General features: G+C 33.4%; 2 protein-coding genes across 2 annotated transcripts; one reads left to right on the top strand and one right to left on the bottom strand.

The window, feature by feature from the left end:
- Positions 1-768: 768 nt before the first annotated feature.
- Positions 769-16,773, bottom strand: znf653 (zinc finger protein 653). Its single transcript, XM_051106904.1, has 10 exons — positions 16,293-16,773; positions 14,838-14,878; positions 14,173-14,490; positions 12,382-12,902; positions 8,027-8,186; positions 7,714-7,783; positions 4,298-4,409; positions 3,273-3,387; positions 1,183-1,282; positions 769-1,086 (listed from the first exon to the last, which is right to left on the bottom strand). The coding sequence occupies exons 1-10, from the start codon at positions 16,568-16,570 to the stop codon at positions 909-911; spliced, it is 1,893 nt and encodes a 630-aa protein (XP_050962861.1). The 5' UTR covers positions 16,571-16,773; the 3' UTR covers positions 769-908.
- An 84-nt stretch (positions 16,774-16,857) lies between these two features.
- Positions 16,858-19,570, top strand: swsap1 (SWIM-type zinc finger 7 associated protein 1). The gene is made up of 2 exons (XM_051104885.1): positions 16,858-17,237; positions 18,629-19,570. The coding sequence occupies exons 1-2, from the start codon at positions 16,977-16,979 to the stop codon at positions 19,208-19,210; spliced, it is 843 nt and encodes a 280-aa protein (XP_050960842.1). The 5' UTR covers positions 16,858-16,976; the 3' UTR covers positions 19,211-19,570.

Below are 19,570 nucleotides of genomic sequence, written 5' to 3' on the forward strand. Positions count from 1 at the left end.
TCCAGCACAGGAATGAACTAAAAACACACTATAGACAGACAACAAAATAAACCGTTTTGATTATCTTGATGGATGTCTCTGTGTTTTTGCATGTTCTTTTGAGTATCTATCAAGCATATTTTAGGTCAATACCACATCTTGATTTGTACAAAAAGATTTTTTTCTTCATAAAAATACACCTAAAAGTGCACAAAATGCAATTACTGCTAAAGAAACACAGCCTTAAAGGGATAGTGCACCCAAAAATGAAAATGACCCCATGATTTACCCTCAAGCCATCCTAGGTGTACATTACCTTTTGTAGACAAATACAATTGGAGTTATATTAAAAAATGCCCTGGCTCTTCCAAGCTTTATAATGGCAGTGAATGGGTGTTGAGGTCCAATAAAGTCCATCCATCCATCATAAAAAGTACTCCACACAGCCCCGGGGGGGTTAATAAAGACCTTCTGAAGTGAACCAATGCATTTGTGTAAGAAAAATATTCATACTTAAAACTTTTTAAAGCATAAACTCCAGCTTCTGCTAACTGTTGTACACATGTTAATTTATGACATGAGGTAAAGGTTTATAAAGTTTTAAATCTGGATATTTTTCTTACAAAAACGCATCGTTTTGCTTCAGAAGGACTTTATTAACCCACCGGAGCTATGTGGAGCACTTTTTATGATGGATGGATGCATTTTATTGGACTATTGAATATCAACAGCCATTCACTGCCATTATAAAGCTTGGAAGAAGCAGGACATTTTTTAACATAACTCTGATTGTATTCATCTGAAAGAAGAAAGTCACATACACCTAAGATGGCTTGAGGGTGAGTAAATCATGGGGTAATTTTCATTTTTGGGTAAACTATTCCTTTAAATCTTTTCACATACTCATGACTGTCTTTTTTAAGTGTCGTTCAGGTGGGCTGTTTGTCTGGATGGCTCTTGAGTTTGTGGAACTTGACGCTGTCGAGTTTCTCAAAGCGTTTGCCGCAGTGTTCGCACGTGTAATTGAAATGTGCTTCAGATGTGTGTTTCCTCATGTGCCAGTTGAGTGACGCTCGCTGTCGACACTGATACCCACATATCTCACATCTACAAGGGCAGGTACAAGAAAAACACTTATGAAGTGACATTTCTTAAATATGGCAGATGTACTTATATGAATCGTGGTCCTTTCATTAAACTCACTGTAATGGCGTTTCTCCCGTGTGTGTTCGTCTGTGCACCTCTAAGTGATTCTTGCGTTTGAAGGACTTTCCACATGTTTCACAGATAAAGTCTCGCACACCTGCGTGAAAGAATGTAAAAACAGTTGTTCTGATTGGTAAACAGAATTAGTTGATTAAAAACAAAAAAATAACTTATATATATTATATTATATTATATTATATTACTTTTTACTCTACAAGTCAAAAGTATTTGAACCGTAAGATTTTTAATTTTCTTCTGCTAACCAAGGCTGCATTTATTTGATCCAAATCACAGCAAAAACAGTAAAATATTTTTACTATTTAAAATAACTGCTTTCTATTAGAATACATTTTAAAATGTAATTTATTCCTGTGATCACAGCTAAATTTTCAGCATCATTACTCCAGTCTTCAGTGTCACATGATCCTTCAGAAATCATTCTAATATGCTGATTTGCTGTTCAAGAGTTGAGTACATTGTTCAGGATTCTTTAATGAACAGAAAGATCCAAAAATCATTTATCTTAAATAAAAAGCTTTTGTAACATTATACACTATACCATTCAAAAGCTTGGAGTCCGTATAATTTTTTTAGGGAAAAGAAATTGTAGAACTGAATACTTTTATTTAGCAAGGATGCTTTAAATTGATCACAAGTCAAAAGACATTTATAATGTTAAATAAGACTTCTATTTCAGATAAATGCTGTTCTTCTGAACTTTCTATTCATCAATGAAACCTGAAAAAAAAAAATTCTACTCTGTTACTGTTACTAGCTGTTTTCAACATAATAATAATAAATGTTTTTTTGAGCAGCAAATCAGAATATTAGAATTATTTCAGAAGGATCATGTGACTGGAGTAATGATGCTAAAAATTCAACTTTGAAATCACAGGAATAAATTACATTTTAAAATATATTAAAATAGAAATCAGTCATTTTAAATAGTACAAATATTTCAAAATTGTGCTGTTTTGCTGTACTTTAGATCAAATAAATGCAGGCTTAGTGAGCAGTCTCTAAAAAAACATTAAAAATCTTACTGTTCAAAAATTTTTGACTACTAGTGTATATTATAACTTTATGAGTGATAATGTGTGCAATCCAGTGTTATTATCATTAATTAAAACAAAAATGAACACATTATTGTAAATGCCTTGAAAGATTTTTAAACATAAATAAAAAACTGAAAATAAACTGAACAAATGAAAATGAATTAGATAAAAATATATATTAGTAGATTAAAAAAAAAAAATTAAGCAATTTAAGTAACACTTAAACTCTTCTTATATTATAACTTGTATTATGATTAATAACATGTGTGCATGTCAATTTTAATATGTCAGTCATTCATGAAAATTAAAATAAAACCATTTTTGTAAAGGTCTTGAAACATTTTTCCACATTTGAAACACATTTTCAAAAACTGAACAAAAAAAAACAAAACAAAAAAAACCCATACAGATAAACTAGTGATAATGAATAAAATAAATAAATTAATTTTGGTTTTAGGAAGACAGTATATTGTAAAAGTATAACATATTGTAACCTGCCTTCATTAAATTGTAAAAGCCACTATGGCTGTGGTGTAATGCAATGCTGGAAACTATTTAAAAGCTGGAAAATATTTATATGATATCAGTTAAAAATTAACTTTGGCAGCCATAAAACACTAAAATAAAAACTAAATACTGAAAAATTAAAACTAGACAACACTGAAAAACTACAACAAATCTAAACCTGCACCAATAAAATAACAACAAAAAAAGAATTAAAAAAACCAAAACAAACAAACAAAAAACCTAACTAAAAGTAACAAATAAAAACGTATAACATTATATATACAGGTATATTAAAATAATAATAATAATAATAATAATAATAATAATAATTTAAAACGGCAAAACATATTAAAATAAAAAACTATTTTAAATCAATTCAAAAATGAAAAGAGAAAATATAAAAACTGAAAAAATAAATAAATAAATAAATAAATAAATAAATAAATAATGTTAAAAACTATAACATTACAACTCTGATACTAAAATAACACTGGCACAAGCATGTGTAATATCTTACGTCAGTACCTGAGTGTATGATCATGTGCCGATGAAGATGGTTGGACAGATAAAACTTCTTCCCGCAGCCCGGATGAGGACAGACTTTGGTGCGTCCCTTCCTGTGCACCAGGTTCACATGATTCTGTTCAACGTAAATCATAAAAATCCACTCATAACCAGAAGCAGACAATCTGATTTTTGTCTGTACTTTACGACTTTTGCTAACGGCACAAAATGAGCTCTACGAGATCTTTTATTAAAATACCACTTTAACCTAATTTCTTGAATACAAGTTACAAAATGTCTCAAAAAAACAGCTGACCCATATTTGTAATTACTTATGCACTCATCATCAGTGCTGCACTGACAAAAAAAAAACCTGCTGTATTGCAAAACAGTTCAATATTAGCTAATCTGATGACTTTTAATGAATATTTAATGAGTATTTAATTATTTATTTATTAGGAATGTTGATTTAATGTGCTAATTTAATTAGTTATGGACAAAAATAAAGCAATAAGTTTTAAATAATGTCTTCCGAATCATTCATACATGTGAAAGTCGGCTGAGAATTGAACAAAAATGTTAATCAGAAATCATGTCATTGTGGCAGTTCTCTAGTGTTTAAGGCAAAGACAAAAAGCGTACTGTAATGTGCAATCAGCACCTCAAAATCACTGCATTTCATTCGACGTGATGCAGGTCAGCGCTATCAATGCGATTAATCTCATAAGCAAAAATTAACCAAGTCTATAAATATTTAGCAGATTTCCATTCTAATGTTTACAATATTTAACCCACTCTGTTTGAGGGGAAATTTTATTTCCTGTTACTAAGGTGCACCAAACACTTAAGAGGCATGAGAAGATTTCCTTTGACTTGAACAATAAAATGGACAAAGCATCTGGCCGGTCAGTTTTACGTCAATGCCTTTCACAGCATATCATTTTCCAGCTTCTATATTTAACCGTTTGTGTTGTGGCATTGGTTTGTGCTCTCAGGGATTCTCTGGCCGCAGCCTCATTAGACATGCATGGCACACATGAGCTCACCTGGAAACTGCTAATGGCCACATACACCTGACTACAGCCTTCATACGGACAGTGGAACATCTTCAGCATGCCATCCGCCTCGATTACTGGACCCCGTCGGCTCCGCTTAGACCTGACAGACAAACACACACCACTCAACGGAGACCAAATAGAGTTGGCATGACACTGTGAAACATCGTGAGGTTTTGAAAGGGAACCCTGGGTATTAAAGACTTGTATGCTTAATATAATGTCTTATACTGATGTAGTAGAAAACCCATGAAAGATTTATGATGATTTATAATGATTTACATCATTTAAAAAAATCCACATTGTTTTATACATGTTTTGGACTATAGGGGGGTGCCATTATTTTGATGACGTGCAATGGTTGCACTCGGTGAGCTACTGCCGCTACCTGTTGTTATTTTTACCACAACACAACTCGGAAAATAAAAGACTGATATGATGCCACATTGTATAGATTTTAGTTGTAATTTCAGTTGAAGGGCAACAAGAAGCGTTGTAAGTCTTCACTGCTTTTCTAGCGATAAGAGGAGGAGCAAAGAATGGGAAGATGATGAAGAAAACTTTCTAAAGACCTGCGTCTTTGTTCTCTCCACTTCAGCCTTGATGCCTTTGAGGCTTTTGGTAGACCACAGCTACTGAAAGAGCTTAGAAACGGCAGAGAAAAGAAACTCTAGATGACATCCTGACAGGATGGAAACATGCAAACGCTTGTCATGACACTGCAGCCACTAAAGAAGTTTTTTCAGCATGGATTTCGCTCAATATCTGTTCTGCCCCGATTTTGAACTTCCAAAATGCAGTTTAAATGTGGCTTCAAAAAAAAAAAAACAATTTAAATACTTTTTAATCTCAAACGCTCGTCTTGACTTACTCGCCCTGAACTCTGCGTATTCTGGTTCAAGACAGTTAGGGTATGTCGAAAAACTCAGACCGCATTTTCTCTCTTTTAACTTCAAAAATCATTTAAAAATCATCCTACATCGCTGCAGAAGTACCGACCCAGTCTTTGCAAAGTGAACATGCAAAGAAGATCAAACACCCTTAACAAAAAAGATAAAACAGCGATATGGGACGACTTTGAAGTTGAGAAAGAAAATATGGTCTGAGTTTTTCGACATACAATTGTATTACTTTTATGACAATAACCGATCTTTACGCTAGATAAGACCCTTCTTCCTCGGCTGGGATCATTTACAACCACATTTGGGATCGTCTGAAGCTGCATTCAAACTACATTTTGGAAGTTCAAATTCAGGGCACCATATCAGTCCATTATATGGAGAAAAATCCTGAACTGTATTATTTAACAGTTTTCCTCAAAAAATAATTTCTTTATAACTGAAAAAAGAAAGACATGAACATCTTGGATAACAAGGGGGTGAGTACATTATCTGTAAATTGTTGTTCTGGAAGTGAACTTCTCCTTTAAGACTCTATAAAACTAGCTTCAACAATTAATGAAAAAAAAAAACAAAAAACATATCAATGTTTTCCACAGCAATATGAACAGTGATGGGAAGAACAGCGTTATAAATAAACAGCGTTACTATCTGCATTATTTTTTTTCAGTAACGAGTAATCAAATGAATTACTGTTACTGACAATAAAATGTGGCATTACTATAATTTATTATACTATTATTTATAATTTTATTTTTCAGTTCCTCTTAATCTTTTTTTGACGAACCGTAAACTCTTGTGTTGCTTTGTCTTACACACACGCAAAGAAACACACAGAGCAAGAGTCTTATATGCCATGCAGAATTGACACGCTACATGTAAACAATATTCTTTGCTGTATTTTCCTGACAAAACAATGGAGTTCCTTTGGAAATCTTCAGCTTTTAAGAACTAAAACGCCCCTGCTTTGATTTTAGCAAATCAGTTCAAATGAACGCAGACAACGTGATTAATATGCATTAACCCAGCAGCTCATTAATTCATAGTGTGTTTTATATTGTTATCAGTAGTAGAATTCGTAGTAGTTTTGTTATCTTTTCAGTATTATTTTTAATTATAGAAAATCTTAAGCACCACCACCAGTCCATGGTTACATGGTTATTTTAAAGTTCTAACGCTAAATTATCATAATGTCATATAATGCTTGACTGTCTGATGCTAAGTGTACATTCAGATATTTACAAAACTGTGCCATTAAGCTTTATATAGCTGGTGAGTAAACTAAACATTTCATTCACTTCATTTAAATTTCAAATTCAAATTTGAACATTTTTTTTTTTTTTTTAAAGTAACACAATAGTTACTTTCCCCCGGTAATTAGTTACTTTTATAATGATGTAACTCAGTTACTATTTGTGAGTAACTAGTAGCTATAACTAATTATTTTTTTAAAGTAACATGCCCAACACTGAATATGAAGCAGCACAACTGTTTCTAACACTGATGATAAGAAACAGCAAATCAGCATATTAGAACAATTTCTGAAGGATCATGTGACCCTGAAGACTGGAGAAATTATGCTGAAAATTCAGCATTTCATCACATGAATAAATTACATCTTAAAATATATTCAAATAGAAAACAGCTATTTTAAAATCAGAATAATTTTTCACAATATTACTGTTTTTACTGCATTTTTGATCAAACAAACAGTCTTGGTGAACATAAGTTCCTGCTGAACTTCAAATACATTAAAACGTCTTCATTATTTCAAATGTTTGACCAGAAGTGTTTATTAATTTCAATATTTTTTAGGTCACGGAAGAACCCAACCCATCTCAATAAAACGACAGAAATCTGACAAATCATTTCTCGTAATTTTCCATCATAAAGAGTTGTGTAATTGCTGGAAAATCAGGCATGTGAAAAGGCGTAACAGTTAAAGGTTAAGGTGTGTACAAAATCAGGACACTCGGAAATCTTAAGTCTGATGTCAGAGAATGAGTCAATATAAACTACTGATTTTTTACAGTTTTTGAAATAAGTCACCGCATTTATTTGTTCAGTAAAAACAGTAATATTGTAAAATATTATAACATTTCAAAATATCTCTTTTCTATGTGAATATATTGTGAAATGTAATTTGTAAATCATTACTCCAGTCTTCAGTGTCACATGATCCTTCAGAAATCATTTTAATATACTGATCTGCTGTTCAAGAAACATTTTATGCTGAAAACAGTTATTGCTGCTTTTTTTTGTGGAAATCATGATACATTTTATTTTTTTAGCATTCTTTGATGAATATAAAGTTCAAAAGAACAGCATTTATTTGAAATAAAAATCTTTCACAACATTATAAATGTCTTTCCTGTCACTTTTGATCAGTTTAAAACATCCTTGCTGAAAATAAACGTGTTAATTCTAAATATACATACACATATGCACACAGAGGTTTCATGTGTGGCTGTGGCTACTGTGAAAAACTATAGGTCCACATTGACTGACCTACTGAGCTGAAGCTCTTTCGAACAGTGTGTTTCTTCACTGGGATCCAATAACCGCTTCTCAGCCAGATCTGGAATCATTAAACATCAACAGAAGGTCTTCAGGACATCACTATTTCAAAGACCAATATCCTTAAAATAGCTCATATTACCGAAACTGGTTAAACTGACACTAAGCTCATAAGGAAGTAGTTAACAGTGGTTAAATTGTTTCAAAGCACACATTATGATTGATTTATGAATCAGGTTTAAGAGTTGAAACAGAACAGGTCAACAGTGGCCGTTGATGAGCGTGAACTTAGGGAAACTCGCACCGGCGCTGGGACGTGAGCTCGCTCCCGACTGACACATCTGATTATACGACACGTCCCCGATCAGCGTACATGTGACCTCCTCAACATCACCGCCACCCACGTTCAGCTGAATGCCTTCAGACGTCAGAGCCTCGTAACTGGGACCTGTAATTATGATCAGCTACGGGGAAAACAGAAGTAATTAGATAATTCAAAGAGTTCAGAAATGATCAAAGATTAGGATTAAAAATTCTGTGCAAAACGACTTTTTTTTTCTCTGCTGAACACAAAAATAAAATATCCTGAACAATCAGTGGTGGTCCAGTACCAAAAAAAAGACACAAAAAAGTACCATAGAAGTATCATAAAAACAGTCCATAAAACTTATGTACAAAGTCTTTTTTTTTTTTTGGAAGTCACATGACAGCAGTGAGACAAACAGATCAAATGTATCACTTTTAAGCTTATTCAAGTCACATGGAGTCTTGTGTTTTATGGATTTTTATGGTGCTTTTTGCAGTTTGACCACCCATAAAACCTATGCACACGTTTTTAAAACATTTTATAGATTTGAAGGCTCAGCAAATTGTACATGTCAGCAGAGAAATGCAATTCTGTTAAACATATTTAACACATTAAAGGAGAAGTCCACTTCCAGAACAACAAGTCACAAATAATTTACTCACCCCCTTGTCATCCAAGATGTTCATGTCTTTCTTTCTTCAGTTGTAAAGAAATTATGGTTTTTGAGGAAAACATTTCAGGATTTTTCTTCATATAATGGACTTCAATTGTGCCCCCCGATTTTGAACTTCCAAAATGTAGTTTAAATGCAGCTTCAAATGACTCTAAACGATCCCAGAAGGGTCTTTTCTAGCCAAAAGATCTGTCTTTTTTTTTTTTTTTTTTTTTTCAGAAAATAAAAATGTGTATACTTTTTTAAGCACAAAAGCTCACGTAGCACAGGTTCTGGGATGCATGTTCATGTACTATTGAATCATGTCGAAAGGTCACAAAAGCGAAAGGTACAAAGCGAACGCGCAAAGACTAAGAAAGTGCAAGTAAGTCAAACGCTGTTTACAAACAAAAAGGTACAACGATGTCGGACGATTCTGAAGTTGTAGGAGAAAATAAGATAGAGTTTTTCACCATACTCTACCTTTTTGAGCCGGAGTAAACAGATGATGAACTTGAACTCATTCGTAGTAGTGATGGGAAGTTCGGATCATTTTACCGACTCGGACCTTTGAGTCTCGTTCAGCAAAATGAACGAGTCATTTTGTTAATTTTAGCAAAATCAGCATCTCGTGACAGCCCCATAAGATGAACGAACAACTCAAAAAACCCAAAGATTCGAAACAGGTGAACTAATTCCAGTACAGAACCTAATAGGATGTTGCACATGCGCGACTGAACGAATCACTCCCCGAGACGACTTGTTCTTTGCGAGTCACATTAAAGATTCATTCAAAATGAACGAATCATTCAAGAACGACCCATGGACGCACATCCGAGAGCCTGTGCTACACGAGCTTTTGTGCTTAAAGAGTATACAAATTTTTATTTTTTGATAAAAATGACAGATCGTTTTGCTAGATGAGACCCTTCTTCCTCGGCTGGGATCGTTTAGAGCCTTTTGAAGCTGCATTTAAACTACATTTTGGAAGTTCAAAATCGGGGGCAAAACTGAAGTCCATTATATGAAGAAAAATCCTGAAATGCTTTCCTCAAAAAACATAATTTCTTTACGACTGAAGACAGAAAGACATAAACATCTTGGATGACAAGGGGGTGAGTAAATTATTTGTAAATTGTTGTTCCGGAAGTGGACTTCTCCTTTAACACTGACAGCCATAAAGCACTAAAACTGAAATAAAAGCTAAACACTGGAAAACTAAACTAAAACTGCAGCAAGAGAAAGAAAAGAACAAAATTCTAAATTTTACATTGTACATTTATGTAAATTGGAAAGGATAAACTGCAAATCAAGGTTCATTTTATCTTCTAATACAATTTTTACAATTATTTTGATTGTATTTTACGGTGCTTTTTGAAGTTTGATAACCCCTAGAAACTAAATTAATTTTGGTTTAGAACACAATGTATTGCAATTCTTTTAAGTTGTATAACCTTTTTTATAACGTATACATTTGATAAATGTAATGAAAGCTTAATAAATTGAAAATATGAGAAATGCAATTTTGTTAAACATATTTAAATAATATCAGTGGGAAAATAACAAGATTAACAACGTGCAGTAAATGATAAAACTGCACTGCAAACCAGTGTGTTCATAATTAAGATAAAACATTAAAATAACATGGTAAGACACACCAAATTGCAATATCAAACCGCAAAACAAGCTGCTTTGTAGAGCTAAAAATAGCTGGAGGTGGATGAGAAAGGAAGCCAAACCCATAAAATTTACAGATGGCTGCACCCACTCTTACGGGAAGTATAAAATGGATACACCAGACATGCAAATGGACTCGGCGACGGTCAAATGCAGCCGATGTGCTTTGACAACGGTCACCTGGACACTCTCGTTCTGTGGTTTATCTATAGGGGACTTATTTACATGTCAAGCAATGGAAGCAATAAGGAACTTGCGTGCCTCACAATGAAACACCTTAACAGTAAAACAGCTTTACGATGACAGGTTTCTCAATTATTTAACAAGAGCTGTGTTCATAATTGAGCAGTATCATACACTTTAATGCATACTGCTCAGCATACACTCTATACTGTCTAATGCTAGTATGTGAAAAAGCACATTGTGCAATTTTTTTAAACTTTAGCACTCAACTCAGAAATGTAAATTTATTTAGCATTTTTAGTCCAACTGCACGTAAAAAATCAAATAGGAAATTACAACTACAACACGTATTAAAACGATGTATTAATACTTTTATAAATTTAAATAACTTCTTCAAAATAACTTTACCATTTCTTTAGATCTTCAGGGTGAAATTCTAGAATACAGCAGAAATAGTAAACAGTAAACAGTAAAAACAGTAAAATATAGTATGATATTTGCAGCAGTATTTCGCAGAAACTGAGTGGCAATTTAAATTAAGTAAATATTCAAATATTTATACAAATATTATAAAACTTATATTTATAATAAGATTTAAAATAATTAAATAAAAAAAAATACACCCAGAATGAAAAATCCAAAAGTTTCAATAACCAAATGTTCTTTAATGTTTACACTAGTGTTATTTTAGCACAACTGATAAACAGTTATAGTTTTTGGTAATATTTACATTTAGATTTTATTTTAATTTTAGTAATTTTGTGGTGTGTTTTTGTTATTATGATTTTTTTTTAAATGTATATACAGTTTTTATTAATTTTTATTTATTAGTTTTAGTTTATTTAGTTGTAGTTATTTTAAACTAAATGAAAATAATAAATGTTGCTGAAACGTAGCTGAAAAAATAAAGTTTTTTGATACTTTATTATTTCAGTTCATTTTTGTTTTATTTCAAGTATAAAAAAAAGTGTTTTTTTTTTTAAATGGTATTCATTTCATTTTACTATTAGGACTTAGTTTTAACTATAATTTTTATTATTATTAATACTTTACTTTATATTAATTATTTATATTATAATAATTTTAAACAAATCTTCGCCTATAAAAATAAGGCAAGTAAAATATCTTAATATTTTAAAATCTCACCTTAAAACTCGTTTCTTTAGTGTTGCATTTACTTGAATTTTCATATAAATTTTATATTATTTTATTTTAAGTGTTTTAAGTGCATGTTTCCTTTTTTGCTTCTTTTAGTCATTTTTATATGGTGAATTTTAATTTTATTTGTTTATGTAAAGCGCTTTGAGATGCAGCATTAAATCATTTTAAAGGAGAAGTTCACTTCCAGAACAAAAATGTACAGATAATGTACCCACCTCCTTGTCATCCAAGACGTTCATGTCTTTCTTTCTTCAGTTGTAAAGAAATTATGTTTTTTGAGGAAAACATTTCAGGATTTTTCTCCATATCATAGACTTCTATGGTGCCCCCAAGTTTAAACTTCCAAAATGCAGTTTAAATGCAGTTTCAAAGGGCTGTAAACGATCCCAACCAAAGAAGAAGGGTCTTATGTAGCGAAATGATCGGTTATTTAAAAAAAAATAAAAAGACATTTTACATACTTTTTAACCTTAAATACTCACCTTGTCTAGCTCTGTGATGTGCATGCATACATGTGACAAAAAACATAATTCCTTACAACTGAAGAAAGACAGACACAAACAACTTGGATGACAAGGGGGTGAGTAAATTATCTGTACATTTTTGTTCTGGAAGTGAACATCTCCTTTAAGTCATCTTACGACCTCCTTATGGGTCTTTTGTGACCTCTTTGACCAACCTGAGATCCTTCCAGTGTGGAGCGCTGGTCTGGCAGCTCACATCCACCCATTACCGTCTGCAGGTCCTGACTCTCAAACAGTTGACCCTGCGCTGGGGCGGCCGCTAATGACGGGACGCCCTCCACCTCGCCTTCTCTAGCACAATTAGCTCCATCTTCCCTCTCCTGCCTGTTCGTCAAGGGTGCTGTGACAACTACGCATTCGTAACTCTCTGCCAAGCCGCCTCCACCATCTGCCTTCTCTAAAGTTCTCGAAGCGTCTGTCTGCTCCCTGACAGGGTCGGTCTCTCTCGCCGCGTCCTGACTCGAGGCTTTTCCATCGGACTCGCCCAATGCGGCCTGGGATTCTCGGCCCATGAGCACTTCCATTTCCCACTCGGTCTGGCTGCTCAGACAGCGCTCCGAAGCGGGAGGACTGCTGTGGGCCGCAGGGGATCCGGGAAGATCACTGAGGGATGTGCATGTCATCTGATGCTCCACATGGGAAGGATGATCTTCGCCTTCTAAGTCATTGATTGTGTCTGTAAGATTAAGAAGATTGTTGCATGTTAAATCAAATTTGACAAGAAAATTTGTGTTTGTAAGTTGATTAAAAACTAAAAATAAATGAAATCATACAAATAATGAATGGAATTTAAAACTGAAATAAATAAAGAGAGCTGCACACAAAAAAATAGAAATAAAACGTTAAAGTGAGCAATTTAAAACAATTTATAACAGTAATTTTGGTCTCATAATTTTTTTATAATTAGAGTAAAAATAATATATAAACATTAATAACAAAACTAATACAGATTAAACAAATGTTCATATAAATCATATTAAAAAATATATACAACTACAATTGAGGAAATGCAGTGAAAACAAAAAGATGCAAAAAAGATGAAATATTTTATGTTTACTTGCATTTGAGAATCATTGAAATATTATAGTTTTCGTTAGTATTTTTAATTATAATGAACTTTTATATTTTCTAATTTCTCACTTTATTTTAAAGCTTGTTTTCATTTGTTTTTTTTTTACATAATTTTTTATTAGTTTATTTAAATGTATAATATATAAATAGTATGTATAAAATGTACAGTATCTAGAGTATATAGCATTTATTACTTTTGTTTATTTGTTTATTTTTGCTTTTATAATTTTAGATTATTTATTTTTAATTTTTTTACTTTTAAATTTTCTAATTTCACATTCTATTTTAGTTAAAGTTTTTGTTTTTTCATTTTTGGTTTTTTGTGTGTTTTTTTTAAATAGTATGTATAAAATGTACAGCATCTAGAGCAGGGGTGCCCAACCCTGTTCCTGGAGATCTACCTCCCTGCAGAGTTTAGATCCAACCCTGATCAAACACACCTGTCTGTAATTATCAAGTGCTCTTTCAGATCCTAATTAGTGTGTTTGATTAGGGTTGGAGCTGAACTCTGCAGGAAGGTAGATCTCCAGGAACAGGGTTGAGCACCCCTGATCTAGAGTATATAGTATTTATTACTTGTTGTTTATTTTTATTTATAGTTTTATTTTAGCACTTCACCTTTGAACAAAAATGAGAAATATTGCACTTGAAAACTAGCTTTAAAAAGTTTTTTATTTTAATTTTAATGAACATATTTTATTTCAAGTACTTATTTATTTATTTATTTTATGGTTTCAGTTTTAGTTAAGGATTACAACAGAGATATGTGAAAATGCAAACATGCCGTTAATTTATTGATGAATATAATTTACATCTAAGGGTTTTCGGCTGACAAAAAAACTAAAAGACATGAACATAGCGTAAGATTTTCATACCCTGCAGTTGCTCGTGGTTTTGCAGTCTCCTCCTTTTGGTAATGATACTCTCATTGACAGAAGCTTTCTTCTCCGGAGGCCTCTCCTCCTCATCTTTCTCTATAACACTGTCCTCCATGTCTGACTCGGACTCGCCTCCTGCAGGCCAGGGCAGGTACTGCACAAACGAATGACCTGCCACACATTGCCACAGCGCAGATGTAGATAAACCCACAGTGGGCTCAACCGCCCGCAGCTCAGGCTCATGCTGGCACGACTGACAGTGACCTTGATACCAGCTCACCACAGTCTGCAAGCTGGTGGCAGACACCTTCTTCCCTGCAAAAAGATTGTCGTTAACAATTGTTTTTAAATTTCATAATAATAAGAGCAGCAAATCAGCATATTAGAACAGATTTCTGAAGGATCCCATGATGCTGAAAATTCAGCTTTTCATCACAGGAATAAATTGTATTTTAAAATATATTTAAATAGAAACATTTAAAAAAAATAATTTTTAAATTTTGATCAAATAAATGCAGTCTTACTAAACACAAGAGACCTTTCAAAAACATATTACCAACCCCAAACTTTTTCAACAGTAATGTATATTCCAAGAGAGGCTTAGGAAACACTATTTTGGAAAATTAATTAGGTTAAATTATTCAAATACAAATATTACTCACCTTTCTTGTGACTGCTGCATTGTTTGGAAAGCGTTTTCCTCCTGTCCATCGCAACACAAGAGATGTTACATCTTTTGTTAAAAAGAAAAGCTACATAAAACTGACTAAAGACCCAAGCCCTCTCTGGTTCTCACTTTCACTGTATTAAAAATAGCTTGTGCTCTCTGCTAAATATCTCTTTTGCATTCTACAGAAGTCGTCAGATGGGTTTGGGAAAACATTATTTTAGCCTAAACTGAGTTTACTCATTACAGTGGAAATGTGGAAAAGTCAAGTCAAGCACATTACATTGTGGGATGCATTATTACCATCACATCCTATATATACTACCAGTCAAAAATTTTTGAACAGTAAGATATTTCATGTTTTTAAAGGAGTCTCTTCTGCTCACCAAGCCTGCATTTATTTGACCTAAAGTACAGTAAAAACAGTAACATTTTGAAATAGTTTTCTATTTGAATATATTTAAAAATGTAATTTATTCCTGTGATTTCAAAGCTGAATTTTTAGCATCATTACTCCAGTCACATGATCCTTCAGAAATCATTCTAATATTCTGATTTAAAAAAATACAAATATTATTATTATTATTATGTTGAAAACAGCGGAGTAGAATTTTTTCAGGTTCCTCTGATGAATAGAAAGTTGAAATGGAAAAATCTTTTGTAACATTATAAATGTCTTTATCATCACTTTTGAATTTAAAGCATTGAATTTTGTTCAATAAAAGTATTAATTTCCACATTTCTTTGGATCTTTCTATTCATCAAAGAATCCTGAAAAAAACTGTTTTAAATATTGATAATAATAATAATGATAAAAGGTTTCTTGAACAGCAAATCAGCATATTAAAATGATTTCTGAAGGATCATGTGACACTGAAGACTGGAGTAATGATGCTGAAAATTCAGCTTTCATCACAGGAATAAATTACATTTTAAAATATATTAAAATAGAATGCAGCTATTTTAAATAGTAAAAATATTTCACAATGTTACTGCTTTTGCTGTATTTTTGATTAAATAAATGCAGGCTTGGTGAGCAGAAGAGACTTAAAAACAATAAAAATCTTACTGTTCAAAAACTTTTGACTGGTAGTATATATAGTACAGTATCTTTCCTAAACAAAAAAAAAATTAAAAATATTAAAAAAAACACACACATGACACTAACATGATAATGCTTGGTACTTTCTACATGCAAACATACAGAAATACAGTAATACAGTAATAAACCAATAAGGTAGACCCTAAACAATAACAGCATCAGTTACCAAAGAACACTTGAAAGATATAAAAGGAAATCGTATTTTGTTGTATCAAACAGGACTATTTGTGCACACAACAGTCCTCGTGTGTATGCAAGCATGTATGCACTGCAGTTATGCAACATACCGCACACTGATTTGAAGTGATGCATGATCAGATATGGCGTTCATCATGTCCGAATACATACTTGCCGTATTTCTGCTGGTATTTTTCTCCATATGCAGAATTGAGCAGGATTAAATACTCGGCGAGCCCCGCGTCGCTCAGGCTCGTCCGCCGGCGCAGCTCGCTCCAGACCTGGTGCGCTTCTCCCAGATAAACCCGCCGCACATCGTACTTCTTCCGCGACTCGAGCCGCCGCTGAGCCCGGTCCGCGTCTGTCAGCCTCGGTCGACCCCTGCAGCGGCGTAAAATGGCTTTGATTTGCTCTCCGGTGGCTTTGGAGTCTGTGTTTACCGCCGCCATGTTTCGTATCAGCTGTTGAGTTGTTATGTTTTGTCTTAAAGGGAAGTGCCGTTGTAGCCTTAAAGGAAGTGGATTTTTTTATTTATTTATTTTATTCCGTGTTTTATTTGAGATATTTTTTAACTTCAGATATATATTTTTAAAACGTTTATTGCGTGTAATTTACGCTAAAATTATTTTTAGCTATTTAAAACGAGTATAATTTAATATGAATTTAAACCGATTTTTGATTTAACCAATCAACAGCGAGCACTCTTTTACGCTAGCCAATCAGATGCGTCGTTCCAACAGTAGGTAGTACGACGAGACGTTCGCGGGAGAAAAAGCATGTAGTACAGTAGCTGTAGACAAGTCATACTTACATTAAAATTGCATTCAAAATGCAGTAATTTGAACGCAGATTGTCATGGCTGATATTTTAGGAGTCGTTTTCAGACGGTTCGCATCAGGAACAGTAACTAGTGATGTAACATTTTCCTCTCACGTAGAAGGAAACACACTGGTGCTTGGGGATGTAAATATCAGTAGATCTGTGTTATTTCTGGCAGCTGTAACAGCTGCCACAGATCTGGGGCTTAAAGTGCTGTTTTTCACACAAACCCCCTTTCAGTCTCTACCGGTGTCTTTGAGGGCTTCAATACCTGGATTAAAACTAGAGAGTCTGAAGGTAATAATAATGCTTTGTTTAATGAACAAGATAATTGATAAAGAATACATGCAATACAAGATATTGTATAATATTTGATACATTCATTTCTAAGGCCTCAAAATGATCAACATATTAAAAACTTGCTAAAAAATGTCTTCTGATTGAAAGTTATGGTATTGGGAGATACTGAGTGACAAGTGATACTTATATGCATCAAAATTTCATTTTACTTTTTGGCCATATGTAACCTTGGACCGCAAAACCAGTCTTAAGTAGCACAGGCATATTTGTAGCAATAGCAAAAATTACATAGTATGGGTATTTTATGCCAAAATTGTTAGGATATTAAGTAAGGATCATGTTTCATGAAGATATTTTGTAACTGTCTTACCGTAAATATAGCAAAACGTAATTTTTGACTAGTAATATGCATTGCTAAGAACTTCATTTGGACAGTTTTAAAGACAATTTTCTCAATATTTAGATTTTTTTGCACCCAGATTTTCAAATAATTGTATCTCGATCAAATATTGTTCTATCCTAACAAAGCATACATCAATTGGAAAGCTTATTTAAAATGGACCCTTATGACTAGTTTTGTGGTCCAGGGTCACATATAAATATCAGCATCACAAAATTGTGTATTTTTGGTCAAGAATGCACTCCATATTCTCATGATATCATACTGTATGATAAACAAGAAAAAAATAATGTCCACACACTGAAATTATAGCGGCAAAGATTATTTTCCAAACTGCACAACATATCAAGCAGTCAGGTGCCTGATGAAGACTGTTATGTTGTTTGGAAAATAAAAATTTTTTGAGTTGTATATTCTTCTCTCTATCTCTCTCTCTTTTTTAATTATTTTTTTATTTATGTTTATTATTTGTAACTTTTTTGTCCTGCACCTTACCCCAATTTTGTATGTTGACACCTGCTTACATTTCTTTGATCATAATACATGAGCCATTTAAAAAATAAATGAAATATTATTCCATAGAGAGCAAAATCTAAAGATTCTTTCCATTGATGTATGGTTTGTTAGGATAGGACAATATATGGCCCGAGATACAACTATTTGAAAATCTGGAATCTGAAAAAATCTAAATATTGAGAAAATCGCCTTTTAAGTTGTCCAAATTAAGTTCTTAGCAATGCATATTACTAATAAAAAATTAAGTTTGGAAATATTTACGGTAGGAAATTTACAAAATATCTTCATGGAACATAATCTTTACTTAATATCCTAAAGATTTTGGGCTTAAAAGAAAAATTGATCATTTTGACTCATATTGTTGGCAAATATACCCATGCAACTTATGACTGGTCTTGTGGTCCAGTGTTATATATAAAATATTCGGAATAAAAATCGCCTAATTCTAGTTTTCATCCATGTTCATTCACAGAATGTCAAGTTTGTGTATGTGAAGACTTTGGAGGAGCTGGTTGAGGATGTCGCGTCCCTCCACGAGCTGGCGTCCGATGCCGCGTCTCCCCCCTCTCTGATTATCGTGGACAGTCTGGATCATTATTTGCTTGGATCACGAGTTGGACCGCTACAGGACGCCCTGAGCCCCGTAGCCCACGTGGCGGCCCTCCTGCATGACACTGCTGCGTTTCTCACCCAGATTCTGCAGAAAAGAGCAGATGGTCAGGGCCTGTGCAGGGTCATGGTCTCCTTTGAGTCTGAATGTGAAGGCACTCGGGACAGTGAAGCGCTGGCACCTGAGCTTCTCCTCTCTGTGCTGGACCGTTACCTGCAGGTGAGGTGCACGTTAGAGGAAGTGAAGGGTGACAGGGAGGCGGGGCAGAACGAGTGGCAGGTGTACCTGTCAACCATGTGTCCTTCACGGGTGCAGCAGTGGCACATGCTGCTGCAGGCAGGAGGTGTTTTGGAGTTCAGTCCAGTCATCGATGGAGAACGGCAGATTCTGGACCAGCCGGACAAAAGCATGAAACAGGAAAATGAAAGATTTGGAGATGGCTAATAAATGTGAAAATTGCAGTATAACCTATATTTGTTTCTTAGTTTGACAAGCCATACATCAATAGGATAATTTAATGTTTACTGGTGATGTTGACAAAGGAACGTAAACGTCTTATGACTAAATATAGATAGATAGTCAACCATACTTGCAGCAGTAATATAATATAGTGAAAGACACAATTTAATGTTTAAAGTTTGGATATTTGTTAAGTATAATTTTTTTAGTGTTTCAAAAGTAGTACTTAATTTTTAGAAAATGTTGTTAAGCCCAGGATGACAAGTTAAATATTATATGAATATATGATCTGATTTGTTTTAAATTGATTTTCAAACATTGGGGACACCCGAATAGATTAAAAAC

This window comes from Labeo rohita, chromosome 3 (genome assembly GCF_022985175.1).
Source record: "Labeo rohita strain BAU-BD-2019 chromosome 3, IGBB_LRoh.1.0, whole genome shotgun sequence".
In the NCBI taxonomy this organism is placed as follows: domain Eukaryota; kingdom Metazoa; phylum Chordata; class Actinopteri; order Cypriniformes; family Cyprinidae; genus Labeo; species Labeo rohita.